The sequence below is a fragment of the Bufo gargarizans genome, chromosome 7, assembly GCF_014858855.1.
Source record: "Bufo gargarizans isolate SCDJY-AF-19 chromosome 7, ASM1485885v1, whole genome shotgun sequence".
In the NCBI taxonomy this organism is placed as follows: domain Eukaryota; kingdom Metazoa; phylum Chordata; class Amphibia; order Anura; family Bufonidae; genus Bufo; species Bufo gargarizans.
Window position 1 is genome coordinate 15,034,692 of NC_058086.1, and position 15,592 is coordinate 15,050,283.

The 15,592-nt window shown below is 45.2% G+C and overlaps 1 protein-coding gene across 5 annotated transcripts in view; it reads right to left on the reverse strand.

The window, feature by feature from the left end:
- CHL1 (cell adhesion molecule L1 like) overlaps positions 1–15,592 on the reverse strand; it is a 117,392-nt gene that overhangs the window by 80,901 nt on the left and 20,899 nt on the right. For 4 of the 5 annotated variants that reach the window (XM_044302092.1, XM_044302093.1, XM_044302095.1 and 1 more), the window contains one exon: positions 6,714–6,876. In XM_044302092.1, coding sequence (XP_044158027.1) covers positions 6,714–6,795 — 82 coding nt within the window. In that variant the 5' untranslated portion in view covers positions 6,796–6,876. Of the gene's footprint in view, positions 1–6,713; positions 6,877–9,315; positions 10,993–15,592 lie in introns of those variants that run through there. The other variant, XM_044302096.1, reaches the window with a different exon arrangement.

The window sequence follows — 15,592 nt, forward strand, 5'->3', positions numbered from 1 at the left end:
ACCCTTACAGGGGGGGGTGATCAATGACAGGGGGGTGGACAAGGGGGTGATCAGGGTGATCAGGGAGTCTAATATGGGTGATCAGGTGCTAAATAAGGGGTTAATAAATGACAGGGTAATATCTAATGTGTAGTGTGGTGTTTGGTGCTACTTACTGAGCTGCCTGTGTCCTCTGGTGGTCGATCCAAGCGAAAGGGACCACCAGAGGACCAGGCAGCAGTTATATCAGACGCTATTTTCAAAATAGCGTCTGACATAACCATTTCATTGGACGATTCAAAAATCTACAGCCTGCCAGCCAATGATCGCGGCCGGCAGGCTGCAGATGAACTTGTGCACTATGCGTTCCTGTGAACGCGCGCTCCTGTGTGCGCGCGTTCACAGGAAATCTCGGCTCACGCGAGATGACGCCAATCGGCGTTAGCGTAGCCTGGGAGCGCCGCAGAGATGACGCCTTTCGGCGTTAGAGTAGCGGTAAGTGGTTAAATTATAACAATAAACAATAAATAAATAACAATAAATAATCAATAATAACAATAAAGACCCACAGCATTTGCCATTTTGTATCTTGTAAGTGAACCCCAATAATACCTTTCCATTGAGACACATACTTTAAAGGGGCTCTGCAGTTTTTTTTAAACTGATATATTCTCTGGATAGATCATCAGCATCTGATCGGCGGGGGTCCGACACCCGGGTCCCCTGCTGATCAGCTGTTTGAGAAGGCAGCAGCGCTTGCAGTAGTGCCGCGGCCTTTTTGCTATTTACCGCAGGCCCAGTGACGTCACGACTAGTATCAATAGCCTGGGCTGGGCTAACCTCTGTTCACTTGAATGGGCCTGCGGTAAACAGCGAGAAGGCGCGGCACTACTGCCAGGGCCGCTGCCTTCTCAAACAGATGATCGGCAGGGATCAGATGCTGATGATCTATCAAGAGGATAGATCATCACAGTTTAAAAAACTGCAGAACCCCTTTAAGATTAGATGAATGTGGGGGAGAGTTGAGACTAGTATGTTCTAACAACAGTGTTCTTATTGCATGAGGGAATGTGGATGGGATGTATTTTTCAGTATGGAGTTTTTAATTTGGGTAAGGGAGGGAGAGAAATGATCTAAAAAAGGAGTCCTTTAGGAGTGAAGTCCTTTAGGGTATGACTGCCCAAAGTACATGGGAGATGTCCAGTCTAGCATGGACATATGAGTTCTTCTGAATATTTCACACTCTCTCAGTTGTCACTTAAATGGGTTATCCCATGAATAATATTCTACAGATTTCAAACAGCATTTGGGTCTGAATTCTTTTGTAATTGCATGCAATAAAAAATATGGCATAGCCACTGAGTTATTTAATAAAATGTATCTGTATAGCGCCACCTGCTGATTGTTTTTCTCTTTTGTCTTGATCCGACTCACTGAGAAGGCCGCACATGCTCAGTATCATCCTTCAACTTCCTGAGCTGTGATAGGGAGAGGGCTGCAGCAGAAAAGACAGGCCTTCTGAGCAGGGCCGGCGCCACCACCCGGCAAACCTGGGCAAGTGCCGGGGCCCCCTGCTCCTGGGGGGGCCCACTGTGCCCACTCACTCCTGCAGCTGTGTCCTGCCTGTTTTGAATTCTAGGGCAGCTTACCCCAGCAATGCAGACAATTTTCGCCATGTGCACTGCTGGGGTAAGCGGCCCCAGGACTCAGAACAGGGTAGATGGAGTTGTTTCGGTAGATGAGCGATCATATGCTACAATGTAGTTGCTAGAAGGAGGTCTGTGACATCACTGGTCACATGCTCCTTCATGGTCACATGACAGACCCTGACGGCAGCAGCAGCTTGTGGAAGGAGGAGGGGCTGTGTGCCTGCAAGATGCAGAGTGAGGTAGGATGTGCTGCTGGAGAACATAGAACTTGTGAGGGGAAGCATATGGAGCTCATATATGAGGGGGCAGGTGGAGCACTCGGGGGCAGTGGGTTTCAAGTGGAGTGGAATCTGGTGCAATTAAGGGGGGTTATCATACAGATCCAGGTGTATTCTGAGGGCCATGATGTGTGTCTGTCTGTCCCTGTGTGTGTGTGTCAGTCTGTCTGTCCCTGTGTGTGTGTCAGTCTGTCTGTCCCTGTGTGTGTGTGCCAGTCTGTCTGTCCCTGTGTGTGTGTGCCAGTCCGTCTGTCCCTGCGTGTGTGTGCCAGTCTGTCTGTCCCTGTGTGTGTGTGCCCCAGTCTGTCTGTCCCTGTGTGTGTGCCAGTCCGTCTGTCCCTGTGTGTGTGTGCCCCAGTCTGTCTGTCCCTGTGTGTGCCCCAGTCTGTCTGTCCCTGTGTGTGCCCCAGTCCGTCTGTCCCTGTGTGTGTGTGCCCCAGTCCGTCGGTCCCTGTGTGTGTGCCCCAGTCCGTCTGTCCCTGTGTGTGTGTATTCCCCAGTCCGTCTGTCCCTCTGTGTGCGCCAGTCCGTCTGTCCCTGTGTGTGCGCCAGTCCATCTGTCCCTGTGTGTGTGTGCGCCAGTCCGTCTGTCCCTGTGTGTGTGTGTGTGCGCCAGTCCGTCTGTCCCTGTGTGTGCGCCAGTCCGTCTGTCCCTGTGTGTGTGCGCCAGTCTGTCTGTCCCTGTGTGTGTGTGCGCCAGTCCGTCTGTCCCTGTGTGTGTATGCGCCAGTCCGTCTGTCCCTGTGTGTGTATGCGCCAGTCCGTCTGTCCCTGTGTGTGTGTGCGCCAGTCCGTCTGTCCTTGTGTGTGTGCACCAGTCCGTCTGTCCCTGTGTGTGTGTGCGCCAGTCCGTCTGTCCCTGTGTGTGTGTGCGCCAGTCTGTCTGTCCTTGTGTGTGTGTGCGCCAGTCCGTCTGTCCCTGTGTGTGTGTGCCAGTCCGTCTGTCCCTGTGTCTGTGTGCGCCAGTCCGTCTGTCCTTGTGTGTGTGTGTGTCAGTCCGTCTGTCCCTGTGTGTGTGCCCCTTTCTGTGTCTATGGCCTCATGCACACCGGCCGTGTGCATCACGGATGCGGACCTATTCACTTGAATGGGTCCGCAATCGCTCAATGGGAAGCACTCTGTAGTGCTTCCATGGTGTTTCCGTCCATGCCTCCGCACCGCAAAAAAATAGAACATGTTCTATTTTTTTGTGCGGACGGATCATGAACCCATTCAGGTTGAATGGGTCTCAATCTGTCCCGGCCGCCGCACGGACGTTGCCAGTGCATTGGGGACCACAAATTGTGGTCCCCAATGCACGGAACGGACGCATAACGGCAGTGTGCATAAGGCCTGAGGCATTGCTTAGACTCCATCCCACAGTCTAGCCAGTGCCTAATGGGTTATGGTTTAGACCACCTTCTGGTACATGTTGATAATTCCCTTTTAAACCTCAGTCCATGTCTCCTTAGTACTGGGTATCAGTGGGAGTCATATCAGTGGGTGTCTGTCCGTGTGTGTCTGTCCCTGTGTGTGTGTGCGTCTGTCCCCGTGTGTGTGTCACCATAACCATGCCTAGAGTGTTCCCTTTGTCTTGACGCAGCTGCATCAGGACATTCTGTGCGGGGCAAGATGAAGATGGAAGAGGAGGCATCACCACCAGCATGGAGTCCGTGGTAGAGGCACAGGGAGGCACACTAAGGACGCAGGTAACACTACTACATGATCTACACTAGTGTTATCTGTGGTTTTACATAGGACTGCAGGTAACACTACTACATTTTCTGTACTCAGATAGCCATGACTGTGTTATCTATGCTGTTACATAGGACTGCAGGTGATATCTACTGTATTATGTGTACTCAGAGAGTTATCACTGTGTAAGGGGGCCCACTGAGACTTTATCGCCCAAGGGCCCACATGATCCTGGAGCCGGCCCTGCTTCTGAGCTGCAGCAGAAAAGACACTCCCCTTGAGCAGTCAGATTGATATAGCAGAAAAATGAATGTGGAGATCTCTGGATCCATGTGAGGTACAGGGCTGGTTCTAGCTTTGTTAGAAACAGATTGTCATGTGCTATATAATCTCAGATTTTTATTCATGGGATAACCCCTTAAAATGAGTTAGAGATTTGGCGTTAATGATGAGGGAAAGTACCCGCAATAACATCTAGTGTTAAAGGGTTTAGTTGTGGTCATGTGCAGATAGAGCTCATTCAAGATAAATGTACACAGTCTAAGATGCACATGACTCAGAAAAAAGTCTGTTTAACTTTGGGAAATTCCAAGTTGTTCATTCTAAAGTTTACAAATATTACTCAACCTCACTACTTTGTTCATAAAAGGAACTTTTTTTCTTTTCTTCTCTTCTTTTTCATCCATCTGCACTGGATGGCTCAGAAAAACAGTTTTAAAAATACAGTAGATCCCATAATTTAACCAGAAGAATCCTGCTGCCGAAACATTAAAGCTGTGTCTATAATTTGAAGGATTTGTCTATAAAATTGAAGGAGTTGGTCAAAAACTGTCCTCATGTTTGTTTATCTAATACAAAGTGAGTAACACAAAATGTAATAAAACAAGGCGAGTGCGAATATTCAGTCAGGCACATCTATTACATCTAATGATAGGTATGAAATTTGAAGTGAGCTCCACCTTGGAGCTACTTTTAAGAGTATATTGAAAAATATATTAATGGTAGTTCCCTAATTACATAAAATAAGATATATATCTATCAATTTGGAAACACAGTAATAAAAAGCTAGGCCCCTTTCACACGAGCAAGTTTTCCGCGCGGGGGCAATGCGTGATGTGAACGCATAGCACCGGCGCAGAATCCTGACCCTAATTTTTTAATGAGTCTGTGTACATGAGCATTTTTTCCACGCATCAGTTCTGCGTTGCGTGAAAAACAAAGCATGTTCTATATTCTGCGTTTTTCACGCAGCCCTGGCCCCAAAGAAATGAATGGGGCTTCAGTCAAAAACACATTGCATCTGGAAGCAATGCGTTTTTTCACTGATGGTTGCTAGGAGATGTTGTTTGTAAACCTTCAGTTTTTTATCACATGCGTGAAAAACGCATCAAAACGCATTGCACCCAAGCGGAAAAATCTGAACTGAACGCAATCGCAGACAAAACTGACTGAACTTGCTTGCAAAATGGTGCGAGTTTCACTGAACGCATCTGGACCTAAGCCGTCATGCTCGTTTGAAAGGGGCCTTAAGGCTCCATTCACACATCCGCAATTGCATTCCGCATTTTGCAAGAACGGAATTGGGGACCCATTCATTTCTATGGGGCCGCACTTCCGGGTCCGCAATTCCGATCCCGGAAAAAATAGAACATGTCCTATTCTTGTCCGCAATAGCGAACAAGAATAGGCATATTCTATTAGTCTGTAAAATGCGGAACGCACATTGCCAGTTTCCGTGTTTTGCAGATCTACGGATCCACAAAACACACACAGATGTGTGAATGGACCCTAAGAGGGACATTTATTAATATATATACACCACAATAATGATGTATATAAGTTGCAGATTTTCTCGCACCGCATTTTGCGGCACTTTTCCACAGTGGCGAGAAAAGTTGCTGTGGGTGTAAAAGTGGACGGGCTGGCAGGCCCTGCTCATTTATAATTTTCCACGTTAGTTTTTGGCATGAAAAATTGCTTAAATCTACGCCACCAAGGGAGCAAGTGTAGGTTTAAGTTGCACGGCCTGCTGGAAAAAGCTCTACATAATTTGGCAGCAGCGCTCAGGGACTTAAGACCGGTGTGGAAAGCGCTAGTCTTAATAAATGTCCCCCTAAATATATAGGGGTGCTTACAGACCCCTTAGAGCAAGGCTAGGAGCAGTCTTCAAAAGGGGCTGAGCCATGACTCCACAGAGAAGAGCAGGGAGTCCTTACAGCCTTGGAAAGGAGGACTGGGGGGCCCAACTGTACCTATGTGGTCTGCCTCCATTGATGGCCACGGTAGCTATCTAACTTGAAAAAATGGCAGCACTCCAAGTTTAAAAAAAGTTCCAAAAGACAATCTTTAGTCACCTATGCAGCAAAGATGTTTCAAGTGAATCCTGCTTCAAGCTATCTATAACTGTTCAATAAGTAATAATCATGTAATTCTCATTTTCAGCACATAAAGAAAATAAAACACACACAAACTGCCTACCTCAACTCAAACTGTAGCCAGATCACATGAGTGTATACATACAAAAGGACTAAAACAAATAAGGGGAACCCATTATAATCCTTTATTTTACTATTAATGTGGAAATTTGAAAAATAAATAACTATAAGGGTCCATTCATATGTCCGTTGTTTCTTTCCTGATCTGTTCCGTTTTTTGCGGAACAGATCTGGACCAGATCTGGACCCATTCATTTTCAATGGGTCCTGAAAAAAATCGCACAGCACATTTTTTCAGGACCCATTGAAAATGAATGGGTCCAGATCTGGTCCAGATCTGTTCCGCAAAAAACGGAACAGATCAGGAAAGAAACAAAGGACGTGTGAATGGACCCTAACACGAATAAAAGAACCTCTAATATTGTACAAAAGAAAAAAGTTAAAAGGTAAGAAAAAGACAGCCCTGATGTACAAAGAAAAGCAATGCAAACATTCTAAAATGCTACGCACCCTTGAAACATTATTTTCTTGAACTATTAGACTTTTCTACTTTACCAAATGTGCCTGCAGTCTTGGCATTTGTGATATGAAACCAGAAATACAACTATATTATAACTACCGGTATCTTTTTTTCTAATACATTTCTATTTTCATCCTCATTTTTTGGGAATAAACCCCTTAAAAAAAAAACAACTTACCTTCAAGAGGTATTTCTACAGCCTTAAAGCATTTTATAAATGACAGAAGACAGAAAACAACTTTTCCCCAGAGACAGAGCATTTTCTTTTTGATGAGACTGTTTGATCCCAGTGGTCTTCCTTCCACCCGTCAGTCATAAAGCACATTAGACAATCGCTGCACCTGCAGAATGAGACAATAGATGTCATTTTTATTCAACATGAAAGGCTGCCCAGCACAAAGGAACAGCATTTCCCATATGCCATACAGGTGGACATGATACGCACTTCAATATGCTGGGTATTGATAATTATATCAGACCGGTCTTCACTTTAGTGTTGGGTAAACAGCTTGATCATCAAAGGTTTGGCATAAAAACAAATGGTACATCTGAGCCGAGGGAGAAGCTGCTACTTTCTATTTATCTGTCCCATGTCTAATGTGGTCCTCTAACCTGTGAGTATGTAATCTGCTATAGGGGTATACAGTACATGCCCATTATCTGCCATTTTCATTTTTGTCAACCAGAAATTGAAGTTGGTTGTATAAACAGTGTCAGTGAACCTGGAACTGGGACTTCTTATTTTTTACGCAAATACTGTATATAAAAAAAATTACCTAATGTTTTGGTGAAAGGGTTGTCCAGATGTCACTTCTCTACCAGGCTAGCGGTCTTATTTAAACAGACAACTTCTTGCTACAGTTGCCTGTGTTTAAGGTGTTACTGATCATATACCCTGCTATACTGTATTTTTGATCTCTGGATTTTTGGACCTTAGCATGTTTCTGACTACTATCCCTTTGCCTGACAATTTGGACCTGACAAGACATCCTGGTTTTGACTTCCTGGTTTGGTACACTTATGTATTCCAGTTTCTCATTTGGCTTTAGATTGGATTCCTCTTGGATTGACTTAGGCTTGTACAACTCTGCTATATTCAGTTTGGTTCTGTTCTGATTCTGGTTATCCAAGTCGGTTATCTGCTCTGTATGTCTTTTACTACATTTAATATTTTGTCGCTGCATTTTCTCTCTAGACCCCTGCAGTTGGTAAGGAAGGGACCGCTGTCTAGCTGTGGGCCATTAGCTAGGGTTGATTGTGGAAACAAGTAGGGACAGTGGTGCGGGTGAAGTTCAGGGCCTCACTGATCCCTATCGTGACACCAGGATTTAAAACTGATGGTCCTAAATATCAGACTGGCATTTGTCCGACACCTTGCACCCACATTGATCAGCTGTTTATTTGTAGCTCCAGCTCTGGAACTAAAGTGGATGGGAGCAGTGCTGCAGTTACCAATGGATGGGAGCTGTGTAGTTCTGGCACCAGAGCTTACACTAAGTAGTTTGTCGGTTTGATATTTATGACCTATATTGAGGATAGGCATCAGTATCAAAATCCTGGACAACCCCTTTATGAGGGTGTTCTGGGAGGAAAATATTGATGACCTGTCCTCAGAAAAGGATTACTGGGCTGGGGTTCCGAAACCCATTCCCTTGTGACTGATGATTGTGACGTGACTGCCCTAGGTAGAGGCTGCGGTGCTCGGTAGAGTGCCACAGCCTCTTTAAACAGCAGTATATATAAACAGCTGATCGGTAGTGTAAATATATTTTTGATAGATATTATTATATACGTTGTAGTTTATAACTTAAACTTACATTAAGAAAAATTAAATTTAGCAATTTTCACTTTGGCCGCCATGTCTCATAATAGGCTGACATTTCCTATTCTGTAGAGATCACTTTTTAGGCGTCATCTCACCATCATTACTGGGCAGGATAAGGACCATATTATGGGGAGGACAAAAAGGGACTTGAACAAAGGTACCTTTACAGCCTAGGGGCTTCCCACACCCAGTTTCCTCCAGCCTTTCCTACCAGCAAGACATATGACTTTAAAGAGAATTAAAGGGCATGTCCCAAAATATAAACGTATTTCCTATCCACAGGATAAGGGATAAGTATCCAATGAGTGGAGGTCTGAGCCCTGGGTCTTCCACCAATCCCAAGAACAGTGCCAACGCGCATGCACATTTTTGAGCCATTCCTTTTCTATAAGACTGCTGGAGAATGCAGTATCTCTATACCGGCAGTCCCTTGAGGAATGTATGGATTGACACCACTGCTCCTTTCATTCGAGGAACTCAGAACCCTCATTCTGGACATTCATGGGCGTCATACTGGTTGGACCGCCACAGATCACATCCTTTCCCCTGCCTTATGAATAAGGGATAACCTTATATCTTGGGATAAGCCTTTAAAAGGGTACATTGAACAAGATATAGGATTTAACATTTGCGGGGCGGATTATTCTACAGCTTTTGTCAGTATTTATTATCAGTGGTTGGTGCAGATTTCTCGAAACTAGAACAAATCGGTTGCTTTAATATACATATTTATTGCTTAGGGAATGAGGATAAGCAGCTGCAAGATGACAAATCTTACTCAATGGCAGACACCAGGGATTGCTCTCATAAAAATTGAACCTCTGTTGGGAATTTTCAAATGAATAGTCCTCCAGAGCGTTTAGCTTGGGGGACACATGGGGGCGCAGGCACCTCATATATTTTGTATTTAAATGCCTCCTTTCCCCCCCCTCTCTTTTTCCCGCTCTTCAGGTACCTGAAAGTTAGTGCTGAGGTAGCTGGTTTATTCCGGTTCTGATGTTGTTGCTGGCTGAAGAATCCTCAATAATGAATGGTTGCGGGCGGTTGCTGGGTGAGAAATCCAGCGTTGTGATTTGTTGTTATGCATACGGCGGTAAGCTTGTACCCTTTATATTTCAGGTGGTCCAGTGGTTTGGGGCCAGTTTGAAGAACAAGAGGAGCATCGCTGGACCTGTGCCATGGACGTCCTACTGCGCCAGCTGATCGAAAAAGCAGAGACTGCCGGCGGAGAAGACTGGCTACAGAGATTCCTGGAATAGCTGCTGACATCAAGGAGGGAGCCGGAAGAAGGAACCAGGGCTGCGCCGGAGGCGGGCAGTGAAGAGCCAGCTGCCTGTCAACAGAGGGAGGAGGAGTTGGTTTCACTCTGTTGCAAAAGAGTCGAAAGAGCTAGGAGCGCTTATGCTCCTCCTCCTGAGGCGGGGCGCCGGCGGAACAGAGCCGAGAGATCGGGACATGAAGCCTTGCCATCTACCGGAGGAAGGCGGAGGAGCAGGTCTTCCAGGATCAATGAGGCGGGGAAACAGAGCGGCTGGCCTGTCAGCAGAGAGAGCGCCGGCCTTTTCAATAAGCAACGCAAGTACACCTAAGCGGTGGAGGAAGAGGACAGCCAGGATTTCAGCACAAGAGGAGAAGCAGCAGAAGAGTCGATGGGACAGCTGGTCGAGGGGTTTCCACAAGTTGTGGTTGAGCCACCTCCTGGCCCCCATAGAAGAGATAGGCAAGAATCATCCTCTGGGCCGGTCCAGGAGGGAGCTGATGGTGAGAACCTTCATGTGTTGTCTTTGAATCTTTGTTACTGTCAGCTTTGGTTAAACTGCTGGCTGAGGTGGCTAGTAGGCGAGTGGTTCATCCAGCATCTGATATCTGGATTTCTAATTGTGAGAAAATGAATACTAATAGTGCAGCGGTAGAGAAAACCGTGCCTGTATTGGCTAAGGTATTGGTGTTAATGAGATCTGCGTTAAGGAGGCGATGGTATGTGAACTATAGCCACTTGGTTTCCATTTAAGTAATAGTATTAAAGGAAAAATTTGGCGTTTGGAATTTATTGAAGTAATGTACTTCAGCAAAGGAACGTGTAGTGCGGATTGAGAAGAAAGATGAAAAAAGTGAAGATGTCAGACGTTTTTTTCATAGGTCACTGAATAATTGGATTCAAGCATTTAGTATTTATGCCGAAGTGCTTGGTGAAAAACTCCCAGACTATTGTAGTGGTCTGTTTCAACATTTAGATATTATTCTGGAGGCTTACCACAATTTTGGCAGGATGGCTTGGTTCCAATATGACAAAATGTTTTGCCTATGTTTTGCATTTAATGCGTCTTCATGTAAATGGTTATCTAATTGTAGATACAAGCATGAATGTTCTTTTTGTGGTGGTACGCATCCAATGATGCATTGTTTTAAAAGGAATTCTCAAGTCAACCAGCAACAGCCAAGTACCAGGGATCAGGTACCCAGATAATGCAAAAGCTAAATTAATATTTGATGGTTTTAATATTGGTTTTGAAGTTCTTGAATTCCTGGGAGAAGGTTGTTGCTGGGTGGATAATTTAAAATCTGTAAGTCGTTTTAAGGATGTGGTTAGTGCTAAATTGCAAAAGGAATTGGAACTGGGTAGAATTGCCGGTCCTTTTTCTAAGGCCTCTTTCACACTTGCGTTGTCCGGATCCGGCGTGTACTCCACTTGCCGGAATTACACGCCGGATCCGGAAAAACGCAAGTGTACTGAAAGCATTTGAAGACGGATCTGTCTTCAAAATGCTTTCAGTGTTACTATGGCACCCAGGACGCTATTAAAGTCCTGGTTGCCATAGTAGTAGTGGGGAGCGGGGGAGCGACATACTTACAGTCCGCGCGGCTCCCGGGGTGCTCCAGAGTGACGTCAGAGCGCCCCATGCGCATGGATCATGTGATCCATGTGATCACGTCATCCATGCGCCTGGGGCGCCCTGACGTCACTCTGGAGCGCCCCGGGAGCCGCACGGATGGTAAGTATACTGCTCCCCGCTCCCCACTACACTTTACCATGGCTGCCAGGACTTTAGCGTCCCGGCAGCCATGGTAACCATTGAGAAAAAGCTAAACGTTGCATCCGGCAATGCGCCGAAACGACGTTTAGCTTAAGGCCGGATCCGGATCAATGCCTTTCAATGGGCATTCATTCCGGATCCGGCCTTGCGGCAAGTGTTCCGGATTTTTGGCCGGAGCAAAAAGCGCAGCATGCTGCGCTATTTGCTGCAGCCAAAAAACGTTCCGTTCCGGAACGGAAGACATCCTGATGCATCCTGAAGGACGGACTGTCCATTCAGAATGCATTAGGATAATCCTGATCAGTATTCTTCCGGCATAGAGCCCCGACGACGGAACTCTATGCCGGAAGACAATAACGCAGATGTGAAAGAGCCCTAACCCACCTATTTTGAACTTTAGATTGTCACCATTGGGGATTGTTCCAAAGAAGGAATCGGGAGAATTTAGACTTATTCACTATTTGTCATTCCCTGAGAAAAGTTCACTAAATGACGTGGTGGATAAGTCTAATGCTTCAGTCGAATACTCTTTGTTTAATAATGCATTGTCTTTACTGAGGCATTTTGGCACAGGAGCTCTGCTTGCCAAAGCTAACATTAAGTCAACCTTTCGCTTACTTCCAGTAATTCATTCAGGTTTTAACTCTTTGAGCTTTCAGTTTGATGGCAGTTTTTATTTCGACAAATGTCTCCCAATGGGTTTCTCGTTATCTTGTTTTTATTTTGAATCTTTTTCCACATTTATTCATTGGGTGATTCAGTCGCAAGTTCCTTCTGGAGGTGTATAACATTATTTAGATGACTTTTTATTTGTAGGTTTTCCTCGTTCCGTGTTATGTTCTATGTTGTTAAGCAAATTTTTAGTTATACAGTTTATTTGAGATTCCAGTAGCAAAAGAAAAAAAACGTGTTACCCTGTTATTGTTTGGAATTTTTAGGTATTATGATTGACACTGTTAATATGGAGTTTCGTTTACCGGTTGAGAAATTAAATAAAATGAGATGACTATTAATTTCTTGTTTGAGGAAGAAGAAATGTACGTTGAGTGAAATGCAGTCGTTGATGGGTTCTTTAAATTTTGCCTGTAGGATTATCCCAGTAGGACGCGTTTTTTCAAAACGCCTATATTTTTCTATGGGGGGGTCTTAAGTCGTCTACTTCACATATTAGGTTGACAAATGGTTTGAAGGATGATATGGCAATCTGGTTGGAATCTTTAGAAAATTTTAATGGATCAAGTTGTTGGCAGGTGGAATTTATAGAGTTGGATTCTCTAGGTTTATTTACGGACGCTGCGGGAAGTTGTGGCTACGGTGCGCTTTGGGCCAATAAATTGTCTGCTGAAGCTTGGCCAAGTTCTTGGATAACTAGTGGTGTGACAAAAAATATTGTTTTATTGGAGCTGTTCCCGGTTGTAGTCTCTATAGTGATTTGGGATTCTGAATTTAGTAACAAGAGAATATTATTGAGGACAGACAATAAAGGGGTTATCGGAAAAGTGGTAGTAGAGTGGATAATAGGAGACCTATCTCTATTGATTTGTTGGAGAAGCTGTATGGGATCTTACTTAGCGTTTGTTTTGACAATTTTGAAGTTTTATTGTTTCATACAGCCGTCATTTTAGCATTCTTTGCTGCGTTGCGTATTAGTGAGTTGGTTGCTCATAGTCGGACGTCTTGTAATGGGTTGGAATTTTCTGACGTATATTTGAGGGCTAAAATTGTTGAGATCTTCCTGAGTCGTTCCAAAACTGATCAGTTTGGTAAGGGTTGAGTAATTTGTATAAATTCTTGGGTAGGGTTTAAATTATGCCCATTATTAGATTATGGTTTGAGGTTCGGCCAGCTGGGCCTGCCCCCTTTTTGATTTATAAAGATGGTTCACCTTTGACTAAGTTTCAATTCTGTTCTGTCCTTAAAAAATGCATGGAAGCCTTGGGGCTTAGTTCCTTTAATATATCCTCTCATTCCTTTAGAATTGAGGCAGCTACAGAGGTGGCTAGATGGGGTTTAGATGAGTCGGTAGTTAAAAAAATTGGTCGTTGGGATTCTAGCAGATTTAGGTTATAGATCAGGCCTGATCTACTTATTTAAGACTAATTAATCTTCTGTTTTGCAGGAAACCAAGGGATTATATGGATTGTGGCCAGTGTGAAAACTGCAGGATTTATGTTTTTTTGTTTAAACATAGCTATTGACATGGAAAATAAAAAAATAGCATCACCAAAAATTCTTTAAAAACTTGTTTAACATAAAAATGTGCTTTAAACTATAGATCATTTTCTGATGACACATTTCCTTTAAATCTTAATTATATCAGCCAGGAGGCTGATTAAACCATTGACTACAACAGGCATCAGCAACCTTCAGCACTCCAGCTGTTGTGAAACTACAACTCCCAGCATGCTCGGTAAACTTCTGTGGGACTTCAAAGAACAGCCAAGCAAGTATGCATGATGGGAGATGTAGTTTTACAACACCTGGAATGCTGGAGGCTGCTGACTTCTGGACTACAACTCGTAGTCAAGTGAGGGTGATAGCTCATCTCCTCCCCCTCCCTGCACAGTGACCTCTGCACATATCACAGATCATGTTCACAGCGCTCAATCATAGAAGTCAATCTGAGTTATTTTCCGACTGAAGTTTTTTAATTTCCAGGTGCCTATTGTAAGACAAATCTTTGGAATTGCTCTTCTCAGCTCATATCAACAGCTAAGGCAAGATGCCCCGTAATCATGAAAAGTACAGCATTTCCTTGCAGGATGTTTTAGTTCTTTAGGAAAAGTGGATTGGGTTTCAGTCTTGGAAGTCTTCTCTAAGCCTATTTAGAAAGAGGACACCTCATAATAATGCCCCATTTCACAGTGTCCTGAAAAACAGGTTTCATTATTTTGACTGTAACATTTCTGCAAATGTCCCCAGTGTTTCAGCCTTTAATTAATGTAATTACTTGTAAAACGCAGGAATTGTCAGACTGCCAGGTGTTAGAACTGTCCAAAGAAATGGCACATTGGCAACGAGGCCCAGAGATTCAGAAGCTCCCTGTGGAATCCCTTGGTAACTGATGAGACTTTTTAGGCACCACAAGGGTGCCAGCTCTCACGGGGGTGCCAGCAGGCCCAGAAGCAATGAGCGCTTCCATCAATACAGATGAAAGCGCTCACTGCTGAAGCACGGACACCCACATACTGCGGCAGGGAGCGGAGCACATAGTTCCCTGCCCCGCCGCCGATCATCGCCATAGGCTTCAGGCCTAGTAGGCCTCAAGCATATGCGGTAGTGAAATCCCGGCGCAGGCGCGTGTGATGACATCATCGCACGCGCGCCTGTGCCGGGACTCAGCAGCACAGTGCCGGGACTCTGCGAGCAAGCGCAGGTAAGTATTTAGCTTTTAGTTTTTTTTTTCTTGCTTTTCTTTCTTTTATGTGCCAACTTTGGGGGGGACATGAGGGGGCCGGGGTGCACACAGGAGTATGTGTGTGGTGAAAATATGGTGGGATACTGTGTGGGGGAAAAATAAATTTATTTTATTTTATGTGCCAACTTTGGGGGACATGAGGGGGGTGCACACAGGAGGACGTGGGGGGGGGGATATGGTGGGATACTGTGTGAGGGCAAATTATTATGGGAAGGATTACCATGTGGGGGGAAATTTACTATATGGGGACACTACTGTGGGGGGGCAGTGTGGGGGACAGTACTGTGTGAGGGCAGTGTGGTGGACACTACTGTGTGAGGGCAGTGTGGTGGACACTAATGTGTGAGGGCAGTGTGGGGGACACTACTGTGTGAGGGCACTACTGTGTGGGGGCACTACTGTGTGGGGGCAGTGTAGGGGACACTACTGTGTGGGGGGCAGTGTAGGGGACACTACTGTGTGGGGGCAGTGTAGTGGACACTACTGTGTTGGGGGCAGTATGGGGGACACTACTGTGTGCGGGAAACTACTGTGTAGGGGCAGTGTGGGGGACACTACTGTCTGGGGGGCAGTGTGGGGGGCACTACTGTGTTGGGGGCAATGTGGGGGGCACTACTGTATTGGGGGCAGTGTGGGGGGCACTACTGTGTGGGAGGCAGCGTGGGGGACGTTGCTATTGGGGAGGCATTCTATTATTTCTGGGGATAATATACAGGGATTATTGCCTGGAGCATAATATAAGGTGTTATTATTTCTGGGGGCACTCTAGGGGACATTAT